This window comes from Protopterus annectens, chromosome 8.part0, assembly GCF_019279795.1.
Source record: "Protopterus annectens isolate FY-2018-M chromosome 8.part0, PAN1.0, whole genome shotgun sequence".
NCBI classification, from domain to species: Eukaryota; Metazoa; Chordata; order Ceratodontiformes; family Protopteridae; genus Protopterus; species Protopterus annectens.
The window spans coordinates 1,477,809,274-1,477,835,568 of NC_056741.1; the positions used below are offsets into that span (position 1 = coordinate 1,477,809,274).

A 26,295-nucleotide genomic window follows, 5' to 3' on the forward strand; every position below is an offset into this window, starting at 1 on the left:
AGGCTACAAGCACTATCATTTCTCTGTACTGCCCTTTGGCTTATCTACTGTGCCCAAGGTATTCACAAAGTGCCTAGCTCCAGTCATTGCATTTTGCAGGCAAAGAAATATTCAAATATACCCATACTTGGACGATTGTCTAATTCAAGCAGAAAGCCAGGACATACTTTTGAATCATCTGGCCTTTGTACAAAGGGTGCTAACTTGTCTGGGGTACACCATAAACAAAAATAAATCACACCTGGTACCCTGTCAACAAATTATATTCCTGGGAGCAAGCTTGAATATCACTTCCCAGATGGCTTTCCTAACGCCAGAGAAACAAATTAATTTGACTACCTACTTCAAACAAGTGGCCACAAAAAACCCTGCTATCTGCAAGGCAAATACTACAAGCCTTGGGGTTCATGGCCTCCTGCATTCTTCTAATTCCATATGCAAGACTGCATATGAGGAAACTACAATGGTATCTAAAAAGCCTATGGTGTCAACATTCTCAGGATCTGGAAGCAATGATTCCTGTTATACCTTGCCTACATCTAGAGTTCCTTTGGTGGGCAGAGGCCTGCCACCAAAACAAGGGACTGCCATTCACTCTACCCTCTGCTGCCCAAACCCTAACAACAGATGCATCAGACTATGCATTGGGGGCTCACCTGGCAGGGAAGTGCATTCAGGGCAAATGGAACCCAAGTCAAATGCACCTGCATATCAATCAAAAAGAAATATTAACTGTACAGAATGCTCTGACAGCCTTCAAGGACCACATTCTTCCAGGACAATTAATGGTAAAGACGGACAACTCCACTGTTATGTGGTACATAAACAAGCAGGGGGGTACACATTCTTACCCCCTCTGCAGACTAGCCATGGCATTGTGGAACACAGCCTTGAGCTACCAAGTGCATCTACAAGCTCAATTCGTGCCAGGAAAACTAAATACACTGGCAGACGGACTAACCAGAAACCTCATGGACCCACACGAGTGGAAACTGGAACCAAGGATTTTCAACATGTTGACAAGCAAATGGGGGACCCCAAATATAGACCTTTTTGCCTTCCCCAGAACTATCATTTGTTCAAAGTTTGCACAAGGAATCCCCACAAACAAGCCTGGATAGTGGATGCTCTGACCTTCAGCTGGTTTATGTCTTTCCTCTTCTGCCTGTGCTCTCCAAAGTTCTACTAAAGATCAAACAAGACATACCAAGGATGATTTTGATTGCACCAGACCGGCCATGCCAACACTGGTACCCCCTCTTGCGCAGTGTGTCACATTTGGCCCCATGGCACCTCCCTCAGATTCCTACCCTGTTGTCTCAGCAGGAGAACCAGATTCTGCACCCTCAGCTTCAAACACTGAACTTAGCAGCCTGCCTATTTACCTAATCTCTCCTTTACCATCTCTCAGTAAACCAGTGATGGATATCATCTTAGAGGCAAGGAGGCCTAGTACTAGGAAATCTTATGCTGAAAAATGGAAAAGATTCTGTGCCTGGAACCAGTCTCAAGGGATGAGCACAGCAAAGACTAATTTACCTCAGATTCTTCAATACTTAACGGAGATGCTTCACAATGGCCTGTCTTTCTCCTCCATCAAAATTCATGCCTCAGCCATTTCAGCTCATTATAACACAGACCTTCCCCTCTTCTCTCATCCACTGCTCAAGCAGTTCCTCAGAGGAGCCAACAATTTAAGACCACTCAGAAGAGCTCCAACTCCAGCCTGGGACTTTAGCTTTGTATTGGAGAAACTCACTCTTCCTCCTTTCGAGCCAGCTGCTACTGCAGATTTAAAATTCCTTTCTTGGAAAAAGCTTTCCTCTTAGCAATCACTTCAGGAAGAAGGGTATCTGAATTACAGGCCCTTATGGCAGTGGAGCCTTTCATCATCTTTCATGTGGACAGGGTGTCCCTCAGAACCAATCCCTCTTTCATGCCCAAGGTTGTATCCTGTGTGGCCCTTAATCAGTTCATTCATCTGCCAACCTTCTTTCCTAATCCACAGAACAAAGGGGAACATTTACTGCACTCCTTAGATGTGCACAGACAACTTATATTTTACTTGGACAGGACTAAACCTCAAAGTAAATCTGAACAACTGCTAGTGGCATTTGCTGCAGGGGCAGAGGGGAAGGCTATTTCCAAGCAAACTATTTCTAAATGGCTAGGCCATTGCATTCATTTCTGCTATAAGTACCATGGAAAACCTATTCCACAGGGGATCAGACCCCACTCTACCAGGGCTGCATCTACCTCTACAGCCTATCTCAGAGGCGTCCCTACCAGGGACATCCTAGAAGCTGCTACCTGGAGTTCTGTACATACTTTCACCAAGCATTACTATCTGCCAGTTTTCTCTAAATCCAGATCTGGCTTTGCCACTGCAGTATTGCAGAGCCTTATTGCTGGTCCTAATACTATCTAAATTCCTCCTCCCATCCTTAGCTTTGGGAGTCTACCCAAATGTGATGAATGCAACAGTGAAACACGAAGAACATAGTACAGTTGTGTACACTTACCATAAATGTAGATGTTTGAGTGTATTCACTGTTGCAGTCCTGGTTACCCTCCCTCTAGCCCCCTTACTTCTTTTGGCTATACCTCTACTCTCCTTTACTATGCTTAAAAGCTTTTTGGTGTATTTGCTTTTTTGTTGGAGGTATAACCTTATTTATTTATAGATGTAATTGCTTCCCATTAGGGGGGCACCTGACATCTGGAGCAAGAAAAACTGATATAATGGCGTCGGCTGCATGTTTTATACCCCTGACGACCTGACGACATGGAAGAAGAGACAGCACCCGACACAGGACCCAAGACTTTGTTAATCAGGCTGACTGAGAGCTAGTGCAAGCAGATAACCCAAATGTGATGACTGCAACAGTGAATACACTTGAACATCTACATTTATGGTAAGTGTACACAACTGTACTTTCTAGCAGCTTTCTAAGTTAAAGGCAGTATCTGTCCCTCATTTTGGTCTTTTGTCCCCCGTTAATTTTTAGCTGTCTCCTTGATTTTTGAGATAAGAGGTTGAGAGGTAAATTGGGAGGTGGGGGTGCAGTTGTTTATGCATTTATTCACTACTTTGATCACAGTCAAACATCTGAGGTGTATAGTCACTGTTATATATACAGTGGATATAAAAAGTGTACACACCCCTGTTAAAATGCCAGGTTTTTGTGATATAAAAAATGAGACCACAATAAATCATTTTAAAACTTTTCCCACCTTTAATATGACCTATAGCCTGTACAATTCAATTGAAAAACAAACAAATCTGTTAGGAGAAAAAAATATAAAAAAATAAAAAAAAAACATACAATATGCTGGTTGCATAAGTGTGCACACACTTAAACTAATACTTTGTTGTGTGTGCACACCCTTAAATTAATACTCTGTTGAAGTACCTTTTGATTTAATTACAGCATTCAGTCTTCTTGGGTAGGAGTCTATCAGCATGGCACATCTTGACTTGGCACTATTTGCCCACTCTTCATTGCAAAAGCGCTTCAAATCTGTCAGATTGCGAGGGCATCTCTTGTACACAGCCCTCTTCAGGTCACCCCACAGATTTTCTATTGGATGTAGGTCTGGACTCTGGCTGGGCCATTCCAAAACTTTAATTTTCTTCTGGTGAAGCCATTCTTTTGTTGATTTGGGTGTATGCTTGTGGTCATTATCATGTTGAAAGGTGAAATTCCTCTTCATCTTTAGCTTTCTAGCAGATGCCTGAAAGTTATGGGCCAAAAGTGACTGGTATTTGGAACTGTTCATAATTCCCTCCACCTTGACTAAAGCCCCAGTTCCAGCTGAAGAAAAGCAACCCTAAAGCATGACACTGCCACCACCATGCTTCACCATGGGGATGGTGGTCTTTTGGTGATGCCAAATGTTGTTTTTGCGCTAAATGTATCTTTTGGAATTGTGGCCAAAAAGTTAAACTTTGTTCTCATCAGACCATAACACATTTTCCCACATGCTTTTGGGAGACTTGATGTATTGTTTTACAAATTTTAGCCGGGACTGGATAATTGTCTGTGTAAGAAAAGGCTTCCGTCTTGCAAACCTGCCCCCATAGTCCAGACATATGAAGAATATGGGAGATTGTTGTCATGTGTAGTACACAACCAGTACTTGCCAAAAATTCTACAGCTCCTTCAGTGTTGCTGTAGGTCTCTTGGCAGCCTCCCTGACCAGTTTTCATTTTGTCTTTTCATCAATTTTGGAGGGACATCCAATTCTTTGCAATGTCACTGTTGTCCCATATATTCTCCACTTTTTGATGACTGTCTTCAATGGTGTATTCAATGCTGTGGAAATCTTTTTGTACCCTTCTCCTGAATGATACCTTTCAGCAATGAGATCCCTTTGATGCTTTGTAAGCTGTCTGCAAACCATGGCTTTTGCTGTAGCAGGCAACTGAGTAAATGTCAGGAAAATTCTACTAGTACAGCTGAACTTTATTTGGGGTTAATCAGAGTCTCTTTAATTGAGGACAGGTGTGTACCCAAATAGACTGAATGCTGTAATTCAATCAAAAGGCACTTCAACAAAGTATTAGTTTAAGGGTGTGCACACTTATGCAACCAGTGTATTGTACAGGTTATAGGTCACATTAAAGGTGGGAAAAGTTTTGAAATGATTTATTATGGTCTAATTTTTTTATCAGAAAAACTTGGCATTTTAACAAGAGTGTGTACACTTTTTATATCCACTGTAAATGGCTGTAACTGATGGTCATATCAGAGTGTGTGTGTGTGTTAAATTATTATGGGCAATTATTTTTATTTTATTACATTTCAGTAGCTACAAATTCAATAAATGTGACTTTAGCTTTTAAGTGTGGGGGGTCTGTCAGCTGGGGACTGTGGGACAATGGGCAGGATGTTTGTTATAGTAACTATTCACTGGCACAGTGATGCAGAGTGTACCCTGTCTCACAGCACTTGGTTCTATGGTTGAGGTTTTGGCTGTGATTCCTTTTGTGTGGAGTCTGCATGTACTCCTTGTGTGATTGTAGGTTTTATCCAGGTGCTTTGTTTTCCTCCTCAGGTGTATAATGTACATTTTTTGCTATTTGTGATTTTGCTTCCATCCCAGTCTACTATCAGAGAGGTACAGGTATCTGTCTTGTTTTGGAGTTGTGGGGAAGCAGGTACTGTGTCTAGTATGATTTATACATTCTTGCAAGCATTTGTCATCTCAGTGTATTGTCAACTACTGTGTTGTTAACTTTAAACATTAATCTTTGCACATCTTATGTTTACTTGAAAGAAAAGTCTAAGACTAAACTTCTTTAGTTATGATTTTAGTTTAGGCTATAATTGGATGAAAAGGTCATAAAAAGCTATTAAGACGCACTGCAGAATATCTAGAACCCTCTGGATTAATTCATTTATTTCTTCCACACTTGTTCCAGTGGAGTCTTGGCCAGTTATGGTGTGTTAAAAGGATGGATGAAAATGTTCAAATGGAAGACAAACAGTGATTAAAAACAAGAAGGAAGTTACCAGGCTGTATGGTATGAGGCTGGGATGGGGAAGGTAGCTGATGAGCATTGGGGAAGTGCAGGGAGGACCATTGTACTACTGGGGGTTTATAGACTCCTTTATCTAGGGCTCTATTTCACCTAAGGGTGTCCTTATCTGAGGGTGAATATATTCTATGAAGTGCCTATAATGAGTGGACACTGAGGCATTTTGTGGGTAAAGGTCACTGATGTCATCTGTTGTTCGATCACAGGTAATGGCTGCTGACATTCCATAATACAACACTGTTCTATTTAAAATTAGCCCCACCTATTCAGTTGCATGCTGTAGTACCCCCCTTGCTTTAAGTCACTAGACACTATTGATGGAAGACATGACTTTCGCTGTTATGACATATTTTTGTGGGCAAGACAGAAGTGTATGGATCTTATTCCAGTAGTCCCTTCTAACAGATGTGTTATTGGCTCAACTAAGAACCCTGGTTCTTTCTATAAACTATTGACCTATCAAGAAGCAGAGTTGTGACTTTTAATGACTTTTTAGTGTTAAGAACAACTGGAAAACACAATCCTCAGAAACCAAACGAGTAAATCCAAAATGCGCACACAAGACTGGAACCAGTGGAAGTACGTCAACAAAAAGTTACCTTGTGTTAAATAAAAACTTTTTGTTGACGTACTTCTACTGGTTCCAGTCTTGTGTGCGCATTTTGGATTTTTTAGTGTTAAGCTCAAGGTATAGTTCCAATATCAAGTTTGCACCCTTAGACCTTGCTGTAATTTAATACCTTGTATAATAGTTTCACTTAGTCCTTCATTAAAGTTGATTTGTATGCCATCTGTCTTGCCTATTTATTTTCCTATAGCTTCTCATATTTTTATAAAAACATTCCTGATGGTGATTCTTCATTTGAGAGTAACTCATCTTGTATTCCGTGGAAGGGACTTGGTATTTTTTTTGGTGAATATTACTTCAGTGGAACCCAAGGGCTTTGCTTGGAATTTGTTTTATTGATGTCATTTTCTTCAGCCAGATGAATTTCTGAACTACAGGCTTTATTGTTGTAAATAATACTGCACAGATTGGTTTAAGGACAAGATGTGTTTGAGAACAAATCCATCCTTTATTCTTGAAATGGTTTCTGAAATTTGTTTTAATTAAGCTAGCTAGGTAACAGTTTTATTTCTTAAAATGAATAATAACAGTGAAAGAATTTTGAATATTATGGTTGTACACAGGCAACAGTTACTATACTAGGGGGACTAAATCACGGAGATAACCTAATCATCTCTTTGTCTTTTATTAAAAGGAAACAAGGTAGTCCAATCATAAGCACTTCCTTTCCATGTATGGCTATGAGTATTAGATAACTGCCCGAAGCATTTGGCAGTTTGCAGACATCCAGTCACATCTTTTCTAAACATTACAGATTAGATATCCATTCTAGAAGCAGAATAGGAGTTATATTATTTGTCCTGCAGAGTGTGGTGTTTATAGGTAAATAGGAGGTTACTAGGCCAATGGCCCTAGGGCCTTTACAAGCCTAGCCATGTAATACCAGTGTTCCCTAATTGACCATTGTTAGATGGTTTGATTGTTTGCAGAGTGAATCTATGATCAGCACTGGCTGCCCCTGTCCATGAGGGACATAGGGGCCACCCCAGAGGTGAATTTACAGTCTCTCATCCAGTTGTCCAGTTTGTGCTTAAATAGGGTCATTGAGGAGCTATGCTTAATGTGAATTGGGAGTTTATTCCAGAGTAGTGACAGTCTCTGGGAGACATATCTGTCGCTCCAGCAAGTTTTGTTTAAGTCACAGGCTAGGTTGAGATTTCTGGAGTGAGCGACTCTTATCCCATTTGATTAGTGGGCATGCAGCATTTCCTTTAGGGCAGGGTATGAAATTGCTTTGTAGACCAGGCACAGATCACCTCTCAGCAGCCTGTAGGACACAGAGTACAGTAAAATGGCTTTCAGACTTTCCATGTAGGCCATGTTTTGGAGTCCCTGAATTCTATTGGTCAAGAACCTCTGTGGTCTCTCCAGATGCTGCAGGTGTCTGGTGAGGTACACACCAAAGGGAGCGTTATACTGTATTAGTGGTCTAATGAGGGTAGAGTACAGAGGAGTTATAACATCCTTGGTCTTTGATGCAATGGCCTTACTTATGAGGTGTGCAGCATGAAAATCTTTCCTTACCACCATGGACACATGGTGATTGAAGTTTAGACTGCTGTCAAATTGTGTTCCCAAGTCCCATGAGCATAGTGGGGTGCTGCCTATATTGTAATTTGTAGGGGCTACCTCTTTGTTTAAGGGGACAGGGATGCACGTTTTTCCATTTAGGTTTAGACTGTGGCTTTGGCACCAGTCATTTGTCTGTGTTAACCCCTCCTGTAGCAGGCTAATATCTTTAGGCAACTCCGTGATTGCTCCCAGTTTACAGTTGTCTACGAACTCGGTAAGCCACTGGCTGTCTACTTTTGCATGGACTTCCAAGAAATAGATTCCAAACAGTAGAAGGTCCAGTATAGAACCTTGTGGTACCCCTCTGATAACTGTTCTACTGGTGAAGGTGGAATCCCCAATTTTGACAGTATGGGTTCTGTCGGTGAGCCAGTTGGCTACCCATCTAATGACATATGGGTTAATTCCTAGCTGTGAGTGTTTCTCTATGATACCTGAGTTTGGACATTGAGTTGAAAGCCTTGGCTAGGTCAAGATAGGAAATATGTACTGCTTTGCCTTTGTCCAGGGATTTGGTGATATTCCTGAAGGAGCCCACCAGGTTTAGCAAGCGTGCTCTACCCTTAAAACCAAACTGGGTTGGGTCAAGAGTTTGAATGTTGCCTTTGTCCTTGTTAAGGTCCATGATGATTGTTTTCATAGGCTTGCAGATCAGGCTGGTTAGGCTCATGGGTCTATAGTTCTCAGGGTTGGTTGATGGGTCCCTTCTTGCAAAGGGATTACAGTTGCTGTTTTCCACTCTGCTGGAACAAAGCCAGTGTTCCGGTTATGGTTAGAGAGTGCCAAGTTGAGTCGCTAGGTCATATTTTAGGTTGTTTAGTAAGCACCTGGGATGTTATCTGGTCCCATAGAGGCTGTGTTTTTGGTCTTGGAGAGTGCGGATATGACCTGCTCATTGAAGATACTGGAGAGAGGACTGGTTTCAGGTATTGTTTGGGATGTGGCTGGTGGGAATGGGAGGGTGAAGTTTGCACCAAATCTGTCAGCTAACACGTTGGCAATTTCCTCTGGCATACCTCTCAAGTGTACCTTGTTACGAGGAGCAGTCCTCATTCTGGGTCTTAAAAAGTCTATGTTTCTTAAAATTCCACATTGAAAGGGTCTTCACACATTCAATGTTAGGATTTTTTTAACTGATATCCATAGTAAGTAGTACTGAATCATATTAATTCATCATAAAAACTTTTTATAAGTATAAAGTATCACATTTTAACCATCCTATGACTTTCCTATTTGAAGCTATTAGTAAGCTATTAGAGGGTGCTTCCCATTTTGCCCATTTGTTCCACACTGCAAGGCAGTGTTCCTCATTTATGAGATGGAAGGTTTTGAGTGGTTTCCTCAGGGTCAGTGTCAGTAGTGGTGTCCACTGTGACTGTTCCTACTTTGAGCCAGTAATCAAGGAACCTCAATCCTCACCACTGACACTGGTGAGGGATGGCCACTAGGAACTAATATGGATACACACAGTATTTTCAGATGCAGCTGTCTGCACCAAGCACAGTTTCCCTTAAGAGCACACAGGCAACCCACACTCCCATCCTGGGGCTGGCTTTCAGTCTCTTTCACCAGGCCCCAAATAAGACCCCACACTGACCACTTTGGAGATCTATGTTCCTGTTCCAAGTAGCTGACACACGCACTTGGATACTGGATTTTCACACACATGCACACACAACTGGGAAAGGTTCACACAGATTTAAAAGCTGGTACCCTTTCTGTCTAGGTAATTACACTGCTACCAGTCAGCTACTCTAAGGCTCTTACCAGGGTACCCAATTATATTGAGTAAAATTATTACTTATACAAATGGAAGAGTATGACCAGTGCAGCAAGGCTTTCAGGAGTGGCCACCATGTCACTAAAATAAGCACAAGTACTCTTAAGATGTTAAAAATATTCTCTAAAAGACCAGTCACAATGAAAGGTATAGAAATATTAAGTAATCCATAATAAAATAGAAAACATGAGAATAGCAAATATCTAGTTATAATAAACACAAGAGTCTCAGTCACAGGAGATATAAAAAATAACACAGTTGGATAAATTCACACAGATGCAGAAAAACACTACTTAACTAATCTCACTATATTTTTCTGACTGACTAAACTATTACTGTTCCCTAGTTAAGTTACTTACTACAGCAAGGCAAGATGAGATGTGTTGAGTTGCTTTACAGCAAGGCAAGATGAGGTGTGTGGTTGTGTGAGATATCTGTGAGAGATCTTTCCTGTCAGGTTCCAAAAAACAAAGTGCTACTGCAAGAGTTCTGTCATATTTCTCACTAATATCTAAAGAATCATTTCAGTGCTGGTTATAGAATGACATCACATCTAGTCACCTGACTCTGGTACCATACATACCTAGAGCTTTGCTAAGATCTGTTGCAGCATCTGAAAGCTATAAAACAATTTAAAAAGCGTCCACCCTTCCAGGATAGCAATTAGTTCACCCCTAAGGACAATATAGTAAGATTCCTAGTCCTAGTTTTCCCAGACATTTTTGTCTATGCCTGCAATCAGACCTGTAAGTTAAAATCTGTATGGCCTATGCCAACCCATTTAATTTTCAACCTGTTTTTCAAAATTGCTTGGACTGAGATTAGCCTGTTCCCTTCCAGAATTGTATATTAAAACATGTAATCAGTTTTAATAATGCTGTCTGACATACATGTGTATCTCTTTTCTTTTTCTGTCCAGCAGGACCCACTGTTGATGCATTTTTAACACCTGCAACTTTACAAATACATTTTTAACACAAGCGTCTGTACAAATCAGTGTGATAGTCAAATGACATAAAATTCTGTACAAAACTCCAGCTAACTATGCTAGCATATGTTACACATGCACTGCCCTACAGTCCCTGGTACAGATGGCAATACCTCATATCATCACATCCACTATGAGTTTGGCACATAACTGAGTATATTCCCTTTTAGATTTTGGACATAGCTAAAGAATGTCGTATGATTTTCTTTAGCTAGGGAAGCTAATGTGGCCTCATAACTAGCTTTATTGGACTTTACCAGATATCTGATTTGTCTGTTCAAGCTGTGGAGGGTATTCTTTTTCTGCTAAGTTCCCTGTTCTTAGATATCAGTTTCTTCCTTTTGTTGTATAACCTGTTTATTCTCTAAATCCACTAGGGTGGCTTGTTTTTACAGGAGGACTTGGTTTTGATCCTGTCAGGTACAACAGAGTCAATACAGTTGTTTAAGTGGTTACACAGGACGTTTGTATACTCCCCTGCATAGGAGTCATTGTTGGCTGTGTTAGCAGGGGGGTTGAAACTTTTCAAGCCATCGTTTAGTAGGCTTTAGTTTGTTTTGGAAAAGTTTCTCATTTTTATTGCTCCTGTGGAGGTGTCAGGTCTGATCGTTACTTTGAATGAGACAGATTTATTGTCTGACCTTACTAGGGAGGGCAGAACACAGGGGGTAGTGCAATGACCCCCTCCCCATGTTGGTGAGTACAAAGTCCAGAACATTGAGCTTCTTTTGGGGGTGCAGTCTGTTTTAGTGCATTTGTATTAACAATGTCCAGGAACTTCAGGGAGATTGAGCTTGTGCTCTTGTACATCGCCCACGCGATAGAAGTATTGTTGAAATCTCCCATGACCATGGTGTTTGGCTGTATAGTGAGTGACTCAAGCAAGTCTACATAGGCGGTTTGCTTCTCTCATGGTTTATGGTGGGGAACCTGTAGCTAGCAGTGAATGTAGCAGGGTGTTTTATTTATAGGTATTTGGACCTGGAGTAGCTCAAGATGGTCGTACTTTTTAACGAGTCTCGAGGTGTATTTGGATTTAATGAAGCTGGTTACACCTCCATCTTTGGTTCTTTCAGCCTTGTTTTGAGGTCTGAACATATGGAAGACATTGTAGCCTTGCATGGCCTGGGTGCTGTCTGTGGCCTTGATCTAAGTCTTTGTGACTGCACAGTTGTCAGCATATTCCAAGGTGAGGATAGCTTCTAGAGAGTGGGAGTTTCCTGTTTAGACACCTAGCATTAAGCAGCATAAGCTTGAGTTTGTTTGTAGTGGATTTTTTATGTCAGAAGTTTTGTTGTTTTGGTATTTACTAAAAAAGATACTATGTTGGAGCAAAAGCATAGAGGTTGACAGGTGAACACCATCTCTGGCAAAGCAGCGTGGTCTGTTGACTATGTCTTCCCAGTCTGACAGATACTGGCTCCCCCTATATTGACACTAGACGCTAAGCCAATTGTTGAAGTCGATCATTTTTTGTTTATGTTGTGGCATCACCCTGGGTGAAGGTAGAATGCTGCTTAGGGCTAGGGGCATAACTGCTTGGGACACATAATCTGAGAGTTCAGTCATGTCTCTCTTCATATAGTCCAAGGAGGTGTGTCTCAAGTCATTCACCCCAACATGTACCTTGATAGAGTTATAAAGATAATTGTTGTTGAGTGACTTGAGTGCATGCATGATTTGATGGATTCTGGCACCTGACATGCAGCTGACTGTGATCTTCTCCTTGTCCAGCCTTGTGACAAGGATTCTTTGTGTCTCAGTATGGACTCTTCTATGAGCAGGACATTTGGTTTTGAGGTGTTCTGCCTTAGGGGTTTATTCGCTGAGATACTGGTATGTGTGTTATGTGTAGTAGTGTTTGGTTGTGCTCTAGTATGTGTGAGTTGTTGCACTTTGGAAGTTTCTTGTCTTTTGGTAGGCTCTTAGTATCTCCATGTATGTAGGTTTATGTGTCGTGACTTTATCTTGTGGGAGAGGAGTGTGTGCTGACAACCTGTTTGATGTCTTGTTTATTGTTACGTGAGAGGATTGATTCCAGTTTCATAATATAGTAACATCTTTCACATACTGTATTTGCTTTAGGAGCAAATGCTAGTATACATGAGGCATTTACTACATTGCCTCAGGATGCCCATGTCAATCAGGTTGGTTGGAGAAATGCTGGGAAACAGACTGTCCATTGTAGTGGGTTAAACCATGAGTATTGTTCAGGGGTGGGTAAGTTGGGTCAGATTTTGCTTTAGGGTTAGCAAGGGGACCTATTCTGTTAAGAATTAGGGATTAACAAGTGTGACATTGCTGCTCTATGCTCAGCTGAGCAGCCCACAGTGCAGCAGGGAAGCCTGGGACTGTTCCACTGATTACTCTCTAGGAAGGAAGTTGGCCATACAGTCACTTCCAGCAGCTTAGGGTGCACTTTGTAGCAGTCTTTCAGTTATGTTATGATTTCTTACAGCATTGAACATTGCGATGAACAGTGTTTGTTATGTGACTGCACTCACCATAAATGTTCAATAATAGGATCATTGCTGCAGGACAAACTGTTTCTATTCATCCCCCCTTTATTGTCCCCCTTAAAATTGTGATTGGAGGTATATGGTGATGTTCTGGTGTAACCACACTGTTTATTATTACTATTAGTCTGTCTTTCATCAGTAGGTTTTCAGCTTTCAGGAATCTTTGGTCTTTCTAAAGATCATTTATTGAGACAGTCTGTCTGTTTTAAAACGGTATGATATATTATGCACTTTTTCTGGGCTCTCTCATTTAGTACAGCTCAAGACTGCAAGTGGACAATGTTAGGTTCATCGGATTGCTGAAAAAATCAGGCTGGAGGTCCTCTGGTAAAGATCCAACCATATTATGAAGTCCTGCAGCAGTTGTATGGACATCTGTTGTGGAAAGTATACTTGTGCGACTGCACTGTCATAGTAAATGGAGTACATTAGATGAACTGACCTTTACTGGTGAGACTGGTAGCACTTGACAGCTCTTTTTTAATATCTCAGTTAGTTACATTGCAGAAACTGTGGTAGGAAAGCTACATGGCAGAAACATATAAACATGTACAAAGAATAGACAGGGATTTGGCAACATCGAGGGAGGAATCATTAACATGATCACCTAAAATCAGTGCAGAAATACAAACTGAACAGAAGCAATAATATGTGAAAAGAGTACACAGTTGAAAGGGTAGTGGTGACAAAATTAAAAGGTGACTGGGATTATTCATACAAGATGATATGAGAGTAATCATGATAAAGTCACATTGAAGACTATAGGAATACTTCCATGCATAAGTGGTTAATCCGTAGCAGAAAACAAAAGGTTACCAGCCATGGTTGAAAACAGCTGTTAATACCTCATCTGGAGTACTGTTAGCAGTTCTGGGGGCTTTAGTTTTGCTTAGACTTACGTAGGATAGAAGCAGTATATAGAAGATGGGAAAAATGTTCCATGGCCCTCACCAGGGACCATTAAAATAAAGAGTAGTAGACTCTAACATGTTCAGTGTTGAGACAAAAGGGAGAGGTCTGACAGAAATATTTTACCTCAGAAGGAATCTACTGAATCTAAGTGAATTCAGACTTAAAAATGTATATGAGAAAAGAGGACATAATCTGATAATATAAATGAAAAATCTTAAGGCTTAAGGAAGATGAGAATAAGATGTTCATCTTGTTTGGAAGATATTGGAAAGGACACAGTGGATGGACTAAGCATTTTACCAGCTCTGTGAATCTGTTTGCATTCTATAGATTAGAAGAATGGGCACAGCAAAACTGCGAGCAGAAAAAAATGTTTTTACAGTTTGTTTACTCTAGTTGATTAGTTGAATATACAAGGCATGCACTATCAGTCTATAACATAAAATAATCTTTGCTCATTTACAGCAGTAATGATATTCAGTAGTGAATTACTAGGGTTCATTCATTGTTTGCTTTAAAAGAACAGCAGTTTAATCCTATATTATAATGCTTTTTTGTTCTTGTTTTGTGTTAAGAGGAAAACCAGAGGTTGTTGATAACACACCGTAATGTGAAGCAGCAGCTAGTTGAGCTACTGTTATCAAATGCTCCAGAAATTCAGAGAAAATGTGTTTCGCTAATGTACCAGTATTCTGAAACAGAATTTGGAAGGCGGTTGCTCCTTAATGAACTGGATACAGTGAGGTATAGTTCTGAGTTACACTTCTTTTTGCCTCTGTACAAATCCACTGATAGCCATAATAATTGTATAGTATATTGTTTTTCCAAGTATATAATAGAAATACACTATAAAATGTTATGGAGATGCTATTAAAGATCTCAAGAAAACAGCAGATGGCAGAGAATTTTATATGTCCATATGTCATCTATCTTAGAGATATTTCTACTGGGGAAGTGAGGTAGTGTATTTCCTTTATTATGTTAGCTGTTTGTTAGATGTGAATTAGTCTCACAAAAATTTGCTATTAAGGACAATATGAATGTTGAAAGGAGTTTGTGTTCTTAAAGGTGACAAATTAATAAGTTTACATGGAGAAACTAAATATCTAAAAAAGATTGGAAACAAGGAAATTAATGTAGAGAAAAAGAATGACTTTGCTTTGGTGTTTTGGGAGAGTTGATAAGCTCCGTTGAGTTCACACTGGGGTAGTGGTACTTGCTAATTATAAATTACAGCTTCCTGAAAGAATGCATACATTTTTATCATATGAGCCCAGAACATGTCAAGCTTGTTTTGTTATTTTTTAATATGTCAGTAATAAACCTGTCAACTGTCCAGATTTCCCCAGAATGTCCAGATTTTTGCCCATTTTTTTAGTCTGTTCCTCATAAAATTTTTGGTTTTCTAGCAAATCATTGAGGATCACTGAGGATTGATGACATACATTTGAGTTTCATACTCCATATCCTTCAGAAAATGCATGCTCATAGAAATTCTGTTATTCTAGCAACTGTTTAAGTTTATCAGAGCAATATTTAAAATCTGTCCCTATTTTTGGACCTTTGTCCCCCCATTATTTTAAAGGTTGTCCAGATTTCTTGTTCTAAGAGGTTGAGAGGTATGGTCAGTAAGCCATTGCTTTTGCCATATCTGTCTAGTTATATATAACAGAAAGAAATCTCTCTGACCATATGTCTTTCTGTTTTAATATAAATTACTTTTTTTGCTGTTTTTGGAAAGCTGCATCTTTTAAGACAAAAGTACTGTTGTTCATTTTGGCTATATCTATACTTGGGGATATATTTCCATGCCTCTCTAACTTACTCTGATGACAAGAGATACAGCCTTAGACACGTCTTCCCAATTCTGGTCATGTGGATACAAAGAAGGAAAGTATCTCTCACCCTTACTATTGTTGTCCTTGAGTTTGAGTCATATCATGTTAACCTGAAGATGTATTGTAGCTGTAGCCAAAGTAACCAACTCTGTGTTTTATCCAAAGGGTCAAGGCATGTTCAGACCTTCTACAAGTCTCTGGTGACTGAAGTTCAGTAACTAAGTAGAGTATGTCATCTTTTCTTGACTCATTCAATGAGATTTGCAAATAGTGTTTTAGAATATCATTAACATTCAGCTTATCTGTGTTCTTAGCTCTCCATTTATGTAAAATTGCTTTTAAAAGGGTGCAAAGGAATTGAAGTAAGACGATTGCGCATTTATAAACATTCACCCCACAAAAAGAAATTGACTAAAGGTAATTCAAATTTAACAAATTATGTCAACATAATGAAATCAGTACATAAAAAACATGCAGTCATTTGATCAAAAAACAGATCTTGTTAACCTTATAGCTGCACTTTATTCCTTAAAAGTACAAGCTAGCTAACACGGCTACACAGCTAAAACGGTTAATTAATGATCAGCTTAGAAAACTCTGCAGATAATAATGTCAGTGGGGGAAATATGTCCTTACTTCAGTTCTAAATACTGATAAAAAATTAATTAATGAATTCAAAAGTTGATACTGAGTTAAATAGGAAGAGTAATGACATTCTGTTATTGGAGATTTACAAGTCAAATGTTTAATTAGGCCTGTCCTTGACGTCTTCTTTTCCTTGTCTAAACTGCTGAACTGTATAAATATTTTTCCAAAACTAGTCAGTTGTGCACGGACTTAGATGCAGGAGGGAATGAGTACACACCATTAAATCATATGAAAAATACTGTGCTAACCATAATAAAATGCTTTGAAAGGAACTTCATTAATGTCTTCCTAGTGAAATCTTACCTTCACCAGGTCTGTCTAATTTCAGTTTTAGAAAAGCCATGTATTTTAATAATTGGTTAAGATTGAAAAGCTTGCACCATAAATATGTCCTAATAAGAATTTGGGAAGATTATGTTAGCCAGCCTAATATGTTTGGATATCACAGAGTCCACATAAATCTCTTGGGAGGAAGTTACCAGATTCAGTTAAAATAATAATAATAATAATAATAACAGTAATAATATTTATAATAAAATGTATATTTTCAGGGGGACTAGAGCAAAGAGAATATCAGTCCTGTTTAAATGTAGTAACATTTTGAAAGGTTATTATGCTAATTCTTGAAACCTAGTTATGAAGCATGATGAATTAGATCTTTTAATCTAAATAAATCATTATGAAATTACTCTAACAGAGTCATGGGATGTTACAACCATGTATTTGAAGGTTTTTTAAAAATTCTATTGTAAATGTAAAATCAAATTTGGAGAATGAGTTCTTGTTTTCATATACTCCTCTATTTAATCTTTACTAATATTTTCAGATAGTAAATCTGAAATTGTAATTACATTTTGGACAGTAGTTAAAGTCAGAGATGTATTAAGAAGTCCGATATAGATAAAAATATGGAATTTCTACCTTGGAGAGGATGAGGAATATCAACATAGTTTTAATATGATTTTATTTGTCCTAATATTAAATGGACTGCATATGCTTTGACTTCATATTTTTCTACTGAATGGAATGAGATGGTTGACAGTGGAGGCCAGACAAAGGGTAAGACCTGTGGTTGACGTTTGTGGAAAACAGTACTGGTCTTAGGTGTTACCAAAACCCCCTCCCATGGTAGCTTATGGGTGTAACGTGGTTAAATAAAAAGATACATAATTAGAATTTAAAAGGCACTAAACATCAGCAAACAAACACAAGCTTGGTGAAATAACGAAAAATTTGAAGCATGACATTACATACTGCAAAACCAATTATGAGCCTAGGTAATCTTTTGTAAAAGATAGTATGCTATAGATGAGGTAATTACTCAATAAAGGATTCAAGTCCTTTAGGACTTATAACATACCAGGTTAGTTTGATTGCATCTCTTACAGAGATGGCAACAGTTTAAATGGCTACTTTTCAAACATTTAATATAATGTATATTTTACTTAAGTTATTCAATTACTTTAATATGAAGTGCAAGTCAAAGGAAGAATGGCAGATAATGGAATGGCTGTAACACGTCATGTGACTTTAAAAAGGAATTTTAAATTAACTGGGATACAAGGATGTGTATCTGAAGAATTAGTTTAAGATGAAAGTGGTAATCTATTTTTATTTTTTGGTTTGGTTTTAACATTCTTTCATTACTTGTAGTGGGATTTAGTGGATTAATTTAATGCATTCCATTTTTTTCAGTGCCATGCATTTTTTTGTTTTTTGTTTTTACTTTTTAAACAGTTTGATTTAAGCCTGCTTTGAGGTTGGAACTGTTTTATGTTAAGTAAAAATCAGTTACTTACACAAAATGTATTCCCAAGGATAGATTCATATGCAAATACTTGGTAATCAGTCTACTGATCATAAGCCTAGCCAAAAACAATATTTAAAAGTTCCCTCTAGAATCAAGATGGACAAAGCAGGATGGACTGGTGTATAATCTGAGATTTCTCATCCAGTTATCTAGGTTTTTGAAGCCAGTAGGATACTTGACATTTAGTGGAAGGTAGTTGCAGAGGTGGGTGGATACATTGGGATATCAGGGGATACATTGGGATATCAGTCTATCATACCATTGCATCTCGTTTATATAAAAACAAAGGCTTAATTCCTTTAATGTTATGTTTGAGATACTATTTGTTTTGTGAAAGAATAGGAGGTAAAAGAGGGTTTGAATTTTCTTGGCTGAAAAGGCTAGACACAGATCTCTATGGACTATGCTATAAAAGACTGAGTACAAAAGAAGACTTCCAGATTGTCCTGATAACTAAGTTTTTTGAAGCCACTCAAGTTGAGTGATATGTTTAGATAAATATATCCCAAAAGATGCACTATATTCAATAATGGGTCTGATAGGATATCAGTAAAGAGCAGTTAAGATTTTTTTTTAGATCTGTAAGAGATACCTTTGGAAATTAGATGAACCTAATAGAAGGCTTGCAAAATTAATTCAGATATATAATGGTCAGATGATAAAAAAATTATCAAGAGTGCCTATATCCCTTAAAACAGTGTCTGACTGGATTGGTGTGTCACTTATATGTTATATGAAAATGTTTTGTTTACCAAAACGAACCGTACTTCATTTTTCACAAGTTAATTTGAGACCTTTATCCTTGTCCAGTTGTTAACATGGTCTATCCCATGTTAGAGGAATTGTGAGTGAGTGGAAGATCAAATAACATTCAATTTGCAGTCTTCTGCAAACTTAGATAACAGCAGCCAGGAGTATTGATCTGAACTTCAGAAAAATAGGTACAAAATAGGAGAGAGCCCAACACTAATTCCTTTGGTACACTATTGGTAACTGTTTTTATTTTAGAAGAGGCACCTGCAGTATTATATTACATTTCAATAGGGTCAAGAGGATGAGTTCCATGGGTCCTGATTTTTTTTTTATTCCTAGCTTTCTGATTTGATTCATAAGATGTAGATAGTATCGTACACCCACCAATAACAAAGTTTAATCACAGCCTGTGAAAGGACCTTGTAAAAGAGTACTGCAGAAGGTCCACCATTGATGTCCATCATTCTCCCTGCAGCAGTAGCCTTTAGGCTGTATGGGTTGCTTCTAAAAGCTCCAGCTCTAACCTTCACCTTCACTCTGACTGCTTATGAGATAATCCCAAGGATGGAAATCAGTCAGAGTGGAGATTTCTTAAGTACTTTCTTGCTGTCTTGAGAAGAAGCATCTCTCGAACTTCACAGGAAAAGCATTGTCTCTGAGCTTAGTTTCTGGCTCATAGGTCCCCATTGGGAAGACCCTCCACACAAAAATGATTGCCCTTTTAAGAAAAATATTTATTCTGTTTTTATTTTTACTAAGAGTGATATTTGCCCTTTAAGAAACCCAGAATATTTTTTCATAATGTCGGAATTTTCCTGTCAAGTACTATGATTATTTGTTAAGGTGTTTGTTAATGTATTTGGGCTAATTCTGTGAGAAATTATGTACTGCTTGTGTAAACTTTGATTTTTTGAGACATTTACCTAGGAGTCCTTGTTGCAGACTCAGTCTGTACTTCAGCCGACAGTGGGTTAACTTGCAGTGGCCATTAGTTGTTCCACTGAATACTCATTTATCTGTCCAGCTTCCTTTGTTGTAATCCTTTTGACCATCATGAAACAGAGGTCAGTTGCATCTTCTTTGGCTTTTCCAGTATTTGGTACAGCCATGAAAAAAACATCTCATCTAGGTCTAGGAGACACCCTTGGGAGCCTCCTCAGGGTTACTGGGTCAAGATATCATTAGATTGGGTAGACATTATTCCTTCAAGTTGATCTTCTTCTATTGGAACTTCTTTTACGAAAAAAAAAAGGATTAAAAACAGTTCTTCTGAAGAAGTAATTACTGTTAAAAAAGATGTGTTCCTTATCTTAGGAAGGCAGACATTGCAGGCAATGAATACACAGAAGCATTTACTCTTGGCTTTACCCTGTGAAGTAATTCCTGAGGAGACGGCCTGATGATTCTGACTTTGACAAAGATAGGGCTTCATCTTCTTCAGATTCCGTAACCCAGGTCTCTCTGATTGTGAGAAAAAAACATTAATACTTATTTTCCTGTGGAGACATTATCTTTTAATCACCAGGATAAACTATATCCCTAAATGTGGTCAAATTATTCATACCTTATATCTTCTTATTCTCCCTTCTTCACTCACTTTGTTACTTCTATTACATTTTCTCCCTTGGCTTTCCTCTCTAAATATACCATGTGCCTGCTTTTCTCTCACTTTGTATTGGAATTCCTGTTTGTATTGTACTAACTTATCTTTAATTTCTGTATAAACTGGCTAAAATTTCTGTAACTATTAAATCATTGTCATTTAACTTGTATCTACTCTTAACCAATGTTTCTATATTGTATCTAATTTGGTATAATTATTTAAATTGTCTTTGTTTTTTCTATTATTTTAATGACTGGAAAATTATTACTCTTAAAATAATTTTTAATACTTTGGAGCTTTTCTTCCTAGGCATCCGCTAAAGTGGGCTCCTACCCATTCGAACTTTCCCAGTAATCAAATTTCAATCAATCAATCAATAAATAAATAAAGTAAATAAACATATCGGATCATAGCCAGGATGAATGAGATTTTTATGGGAATTAACCAAAGTTCTTCCATGAACTACAGAGATACTATGACATGTTACAAATGGATATACCTCATTCCTACTATATGGCCAACCTTGGAGGATATTTTGAATGCTGCCTTTAATCATCTGAAGATCAAGCCATCAAGCCCTAAAAAAAGCAGAAAACTGTATAAGGTACCTAAGGCTGATATATTTATTTTTGTCACATAGATCTGATCCAGCAGTGATTTTGATGTCATCTCATGCTGGCATCAGGTTGCCCCTTTATACAAATCTTTCATCTGGTAACAAGGAAAGAAAGATTTTGGACTGAATAGGTAAGAGAATCTTTTCTTCTTCCCCTTTAGTGTTCAGAATTCTGAATTATCCAGCATACAGGTGGAAATTTGTGCTTTGTCATATGGACTGTGTGAGGGAATTGGAGACCACTCTTTATACAGAAGAAAGTTGTTTTTTGAACCAAGCTACTTCTACCCCTGCTCCAGGTTTTTAAATATTCTTAAGAGTGTGTGTATAATTGTGCTGGTATTGTATTTCAGCCCACTGCTACTGCTGCATTGGTGAGAAGATATGATTGGGCACATAACCAAAAGTTTGCTGATGAGCATTTTGACAAATGCCTAGCTTTAGTCATACCTTGAATCCTTCCTGAGCATCTCCATTCAGTCTCAGATTTTTGCAAGAGAATTTCTGAGGATCCTCAGGTTCATGGGTTATATGATTCTCATGATTCCTCTTGCGAGGTTGCACATGAGAAAGATGCAGTAGTTTCTAAAACACACAGACCCAGCATTTACATTATTTATAGTATAAACATTTGATCAAGTAAACTTGACACACTGCTGGTTAGTGAGAGTATACTTAAAGGAATTAGAGTACTGTATCTCTTTTTGTGAAAAAATGTATTTTGTCTGGTTATTGATATACAGTCTTCTTCCAGAGTAATGCTTTCTGTATGACTTATCTCCATGGATTTGCATTCTCTTGGTATCAAATTCCAGTTTTGGGCTTTATAAAAAAGGGAACTGCATTGGTGAAGACAACAACTTTAACTGAACCCAGGTCTCCCCTTCTTTCCTCAGATTCCAAACCAGTCTCTTACCACTTACTCCAGCTCTATTCAGTCTCATACCGCTTGCTCAGAGGTGACCTGTGCCTGACATATAAGGCCATGTCAAACCCTGATTTGATGAATATGCTTCACCTCAAAAAATCTAGATCCCTCAGAACCACAAGGGCGGGAGACTTAAACCTTGACACGGTTATTAATAGAACATGCTGGAGGGACAGATTCATCACCCAGAGACTCCCTATGCTGTGGAACAAAATCCCGGTACATGTGAGGCAGAGCACCTCGCTGGCCTTGTTCAAGAGGAATCTTGACCAATGGATGGGGGATCGCAGATATATCCCAGGGATTACTTCAGTGTCACTGCTTGACAGAGGCACAGCAAAATAATAGGCATAGTTTTATTCAAACTAAAGGGGTGGCAAAAGCCAAATAACTATGGGCTAGGCTTATAAATGCCCTTGGGCAGATAGCCTAGTATGAACTTATGAACCTATGAACTATGAACCTATGTGCCATATTTTGCTTGGGGAGCAGTTTCCATGGGTGTATAATTCAGAGGCCTGTGAAATCCTGCAGGCCAAAGCATATCAACATAAAGGGGATGTTGGCTTGATCCAGGATTTGAGGTCTGTCCATCACCTATGGCTTTAGAACCTCTTCAAGTGATTACCGACATTACCACAGCCATGTGGTACAGATATCAGGCAGTAAAAGGTCGTACCCCCTATACATGCTGGCAGTGATGGCTTGGGAGTTAGCTCATCAACATTCATTAACCCTCTAAGCATTTTACATTCCATCAGAGCAAAACCTAGTGGCTAACACATTGAGCAGAACCAGGACAGATCCTTGCAAATGGAAATTTAATGAGGGGTCTTCCAGGAAATTATCCAATTGTGGGAACACCTCAAGTAGATCTGTTCATCTCTTTTCAAAATAGACAACTAAAACAAATTTTGATGTTCACTCATATTGGTTTTTGCTGCAGTAGTCTTAGCTGTATGGGTTATATACTGCATAGGATATAACAGCTTTCCAGATTCCATAGTATCAGGGTACCTTCCACATGCCCAAACCATCAGTCCGCTTGAGCTGACCTGACTAAAAGGACAGGTTTGGGTACCAAATCCTTCGTAGCTTTTCTGCCGCTGAAAAGTACATTCATCTGAGGCTTTCAACGATCAGTTGTCAGCTTGTGCTATTCCTTTATTGGGTGGATAAGTTTCATTTGGGCAAAAAACTTCCATTTAAACAAATGTTTGTTTAATAACATGTTTATGTTCAGGAAAGTTATTTAAAGCTAGGGGTTTGTGCTTTAATGGATTGTCTCAAGACTGTATTGTACTTTTAAATGGGATCTCTCTTTCTTCCTGTCAGTTTAAAAGTTGTTTAAATCACCCTTTCCCCAGCATACTGGAGCCGATGTGTCTGAGGCTTCACTTCCTTTTACTTCAAAAGAAATTTCCTTCTTGGCTACCTTCTGTGGTTTCATATTTCAGGTCCTTTTATTCATTCAGGAGACTATCAGATGCAGATGTTGACAGGACAATGTGGAAGTTCCTTCGGACTCTTATCCAACTGGTGGTCATCCCAACAGTGACCCCATTGAGAGACAAAGTCGTGGCCCCAGTTACTCCCTTCACTGGTGTCTCCCGCTCCTGTCCAGCTGTGAGAATCAAAGGCCACACTTCCAAGTCTGCCCAGTAGAGCACCTATGTTGAAACCGATAGTCTTTTTTGACTTTGACTCTGACAGTTTCTCATACTCTCTTGACATTGGCAGTATCAGATGGGGATGAGTCATGGAGCTAAAGTGCCAGGGCTTAGGCTCAGGGGTTCTGGGTCAACTCCAAAGTTTTTGGATCTGTTTCTTACCCTTGGTGCCTCTTCTCTCAACAGCTCATCACTGTTGTTGGCCTTGGAGCTGTGTCAAGTTCTTGTCGAGGCTACCCTTCCTTTTCGTACCAGTGGATCAAAGGGATACTTCCTCAGTGCTGAATGTAATAGCTGCTTTTGAGGCATCTGAAAGGTTTCTTTCCAGGAAAAGAGAAGAAGTGACTGTACCATGCTTGTACCTGTCCTGAACTCCATTCTGTCTCTGTATGCACTCATCCTGCTCAACAAGGACATACAGCCTCATTCAGCCATGAGGATTCTCACCAAGAAAGTCCCCCATCCAGTTCTAGATCTTCACCAGACATAAGTGTGGTAGCGGTTCTGAGGAAACTGAGTTGTAAGATGAGACATTTGTCTCTTCACCAGAGTCACTCACCAAAGACACAGACTTTGATGAGGAAGACGGTTCCCCATAGTTTTCACCTGAGGGCATCTCCTTCAGGGACAATCTAAAATTGATGAAAGAAGGAGGGGGGGGCTTGGTCCTCCAAAGTGCCTTCTCCTGAGGAGTCGGTGGTTCTTGAGGTATTCAGGGCTGGCTCTTTTTCCTCCTTGGTGGTTCATCCTGATGATGAATTCATAGACTTAGTTTCTCAGTGGGCATAGAAGTAACCTCGAGCCTGTACCACATAAACCATAGTGCCAGAACTAGGTTATACTGGAGAAAGGGCTCTCTGTTAGAATCTGTGGTTGTGTTGGTAGCCATCAGGAAAGATCAGTCTGAAGAGAGTATGTCTGTCCACCCCCCTAAGAGAGAGACCAGGGATCTGTACAGATTTGGGAAATAGACGTCTACTTCAGCGACTTTTGCACTTAGAGAGCTGAACTACCTAACTGTTTTCAGAGGGACTTGACAAAAGAGCTGACCAAGTCTGTCTTGGGTAATCCCCTTGTGGACATCAAGATGTCAGTGGAACCCAGTTGTCTCTCCTATTATTAATGTCTAACATATGTATGCATCTGCTTTCCACTGCAGCTGATGGTATAACTATAGCAGTGTCCACTGGTATTGTTGTTCACTGACATGCCTGGATGTGCCTTTGCAACTTCACAGTAGGCTTTAAGACCTACTTCATTAATGCCACATGTGATGTTTCAAATTTGTTCGGGCCTAAAGTGAATAAAATACTTCCCAGGAGTGAGCAAGAAAATAAGAACCTGTCTGCAGTCGGAATCCATTTTTCCATGCCACAAAGGACTTTCTCCTGTAACCATAAAGGTTTAAAAAGTTGTGGTTTCAAAAATCCCAAGGATTTGATCTTCAGACAGACCCCACTGGAGCTATGGGAAGAGTAGTTATAATTGACATAATTCAAGAGGCAATGGTGGACCACAGAATTAGGAGTTTTGCAGTCCTTTCATGGAGAAACCCTTCCAGCACTCTTGAAAGGTTGCCGACTGCCCTACTCTGGAGGCAGGCAGAGATGCCTACCCCTGTACCTTCTAGCCTAGTAGACATCAGTTAAAATTCATGGGTACAGGTGATAATCACTAGAAGCTACATTATTCCCTTTGTTTCTTGTCTTCAGAAAAAAAGGAAAATTCCCAATGTTTCACCCAGTCAGATGGAATTAGCAGAAGTAAAAAAGTTGCTAGAAAAGAGAAAATCCAGCAGGTCCCCCTGACCAATCAGAATCCATGGTCTATTCAAGGTTCCTTTTTGTTCTGAAGAAAACTGGAACCTACTGCCCATCCTGGACCTAAGCCACCTCAGTTAGTTCATAAAGTGGACAAAATTCCAGATGATCATGGAGCAATCTACCTCTTCTGAAGAAGGATGATTGGGTGTGCTCCAAAGATCTCCAAGATGTGTACTGTCATATCAAAATAACAAAGTAGTTCAGGATGTTTCTCCTTTTCTGACTGGAAGACAATCACTTTCAATTTAAGGCACTGTACTCTTGGTCTTACCACAGCCCCCAGCTTATTTACCAAATGGATGGCAGTAGTAGTAGTAGCATATGCCAGGCTACACTGTCTCCAGGTGTTTCCATATTTAGACAATTGGCTCCTTAATGCAACAACCAAGGAACTACTAGTTTAATCCAGGGTCTTCTAACTCCACCTTATCCCTCAGCTGGGAATCACAATCAATCCTGCCAAGAGTCTACTAACATCAACACAACATGTAAAGTTTATTGGATGCCACTTGGACACAGTTTAACAACCCCACTACCCCCAGTAGCCACTGTAACCATGGATGCTTCTCTTTTGGGGTGGGGACGACATTTCAAAGAGAAGACTGTTCAAGGTTCTTTGTCAACAGCAGAGATCAGTCTTCACATCAGTGTCTTGGGGATCAAGG

The 26,295-nt window shown here is 39.3% G+C and overlaps 1 protein-coding gene across 1 annotated transcript in view; it reads left to right on the top strand.

The window, feature by feature from the left end:
* The window catches only part of TTC12 (tetratricopeptide repeat domain 12), a 1,640,087-nt gene that overhangs the window by 802,046 nt on the left and 811,746 nt on the right, over positions 1-26,295 (top strand). The window contains exon 12 of the mRNA XM_044081062.1: positions 14,517-14,685. Coding sequence (XP_043936997.1) covers positions 14,517-14,685 — 169 coding nt within the window. The remainder of the gene's footprint in view (positions 1-14,516; positions 14,686-26,295) is intronic.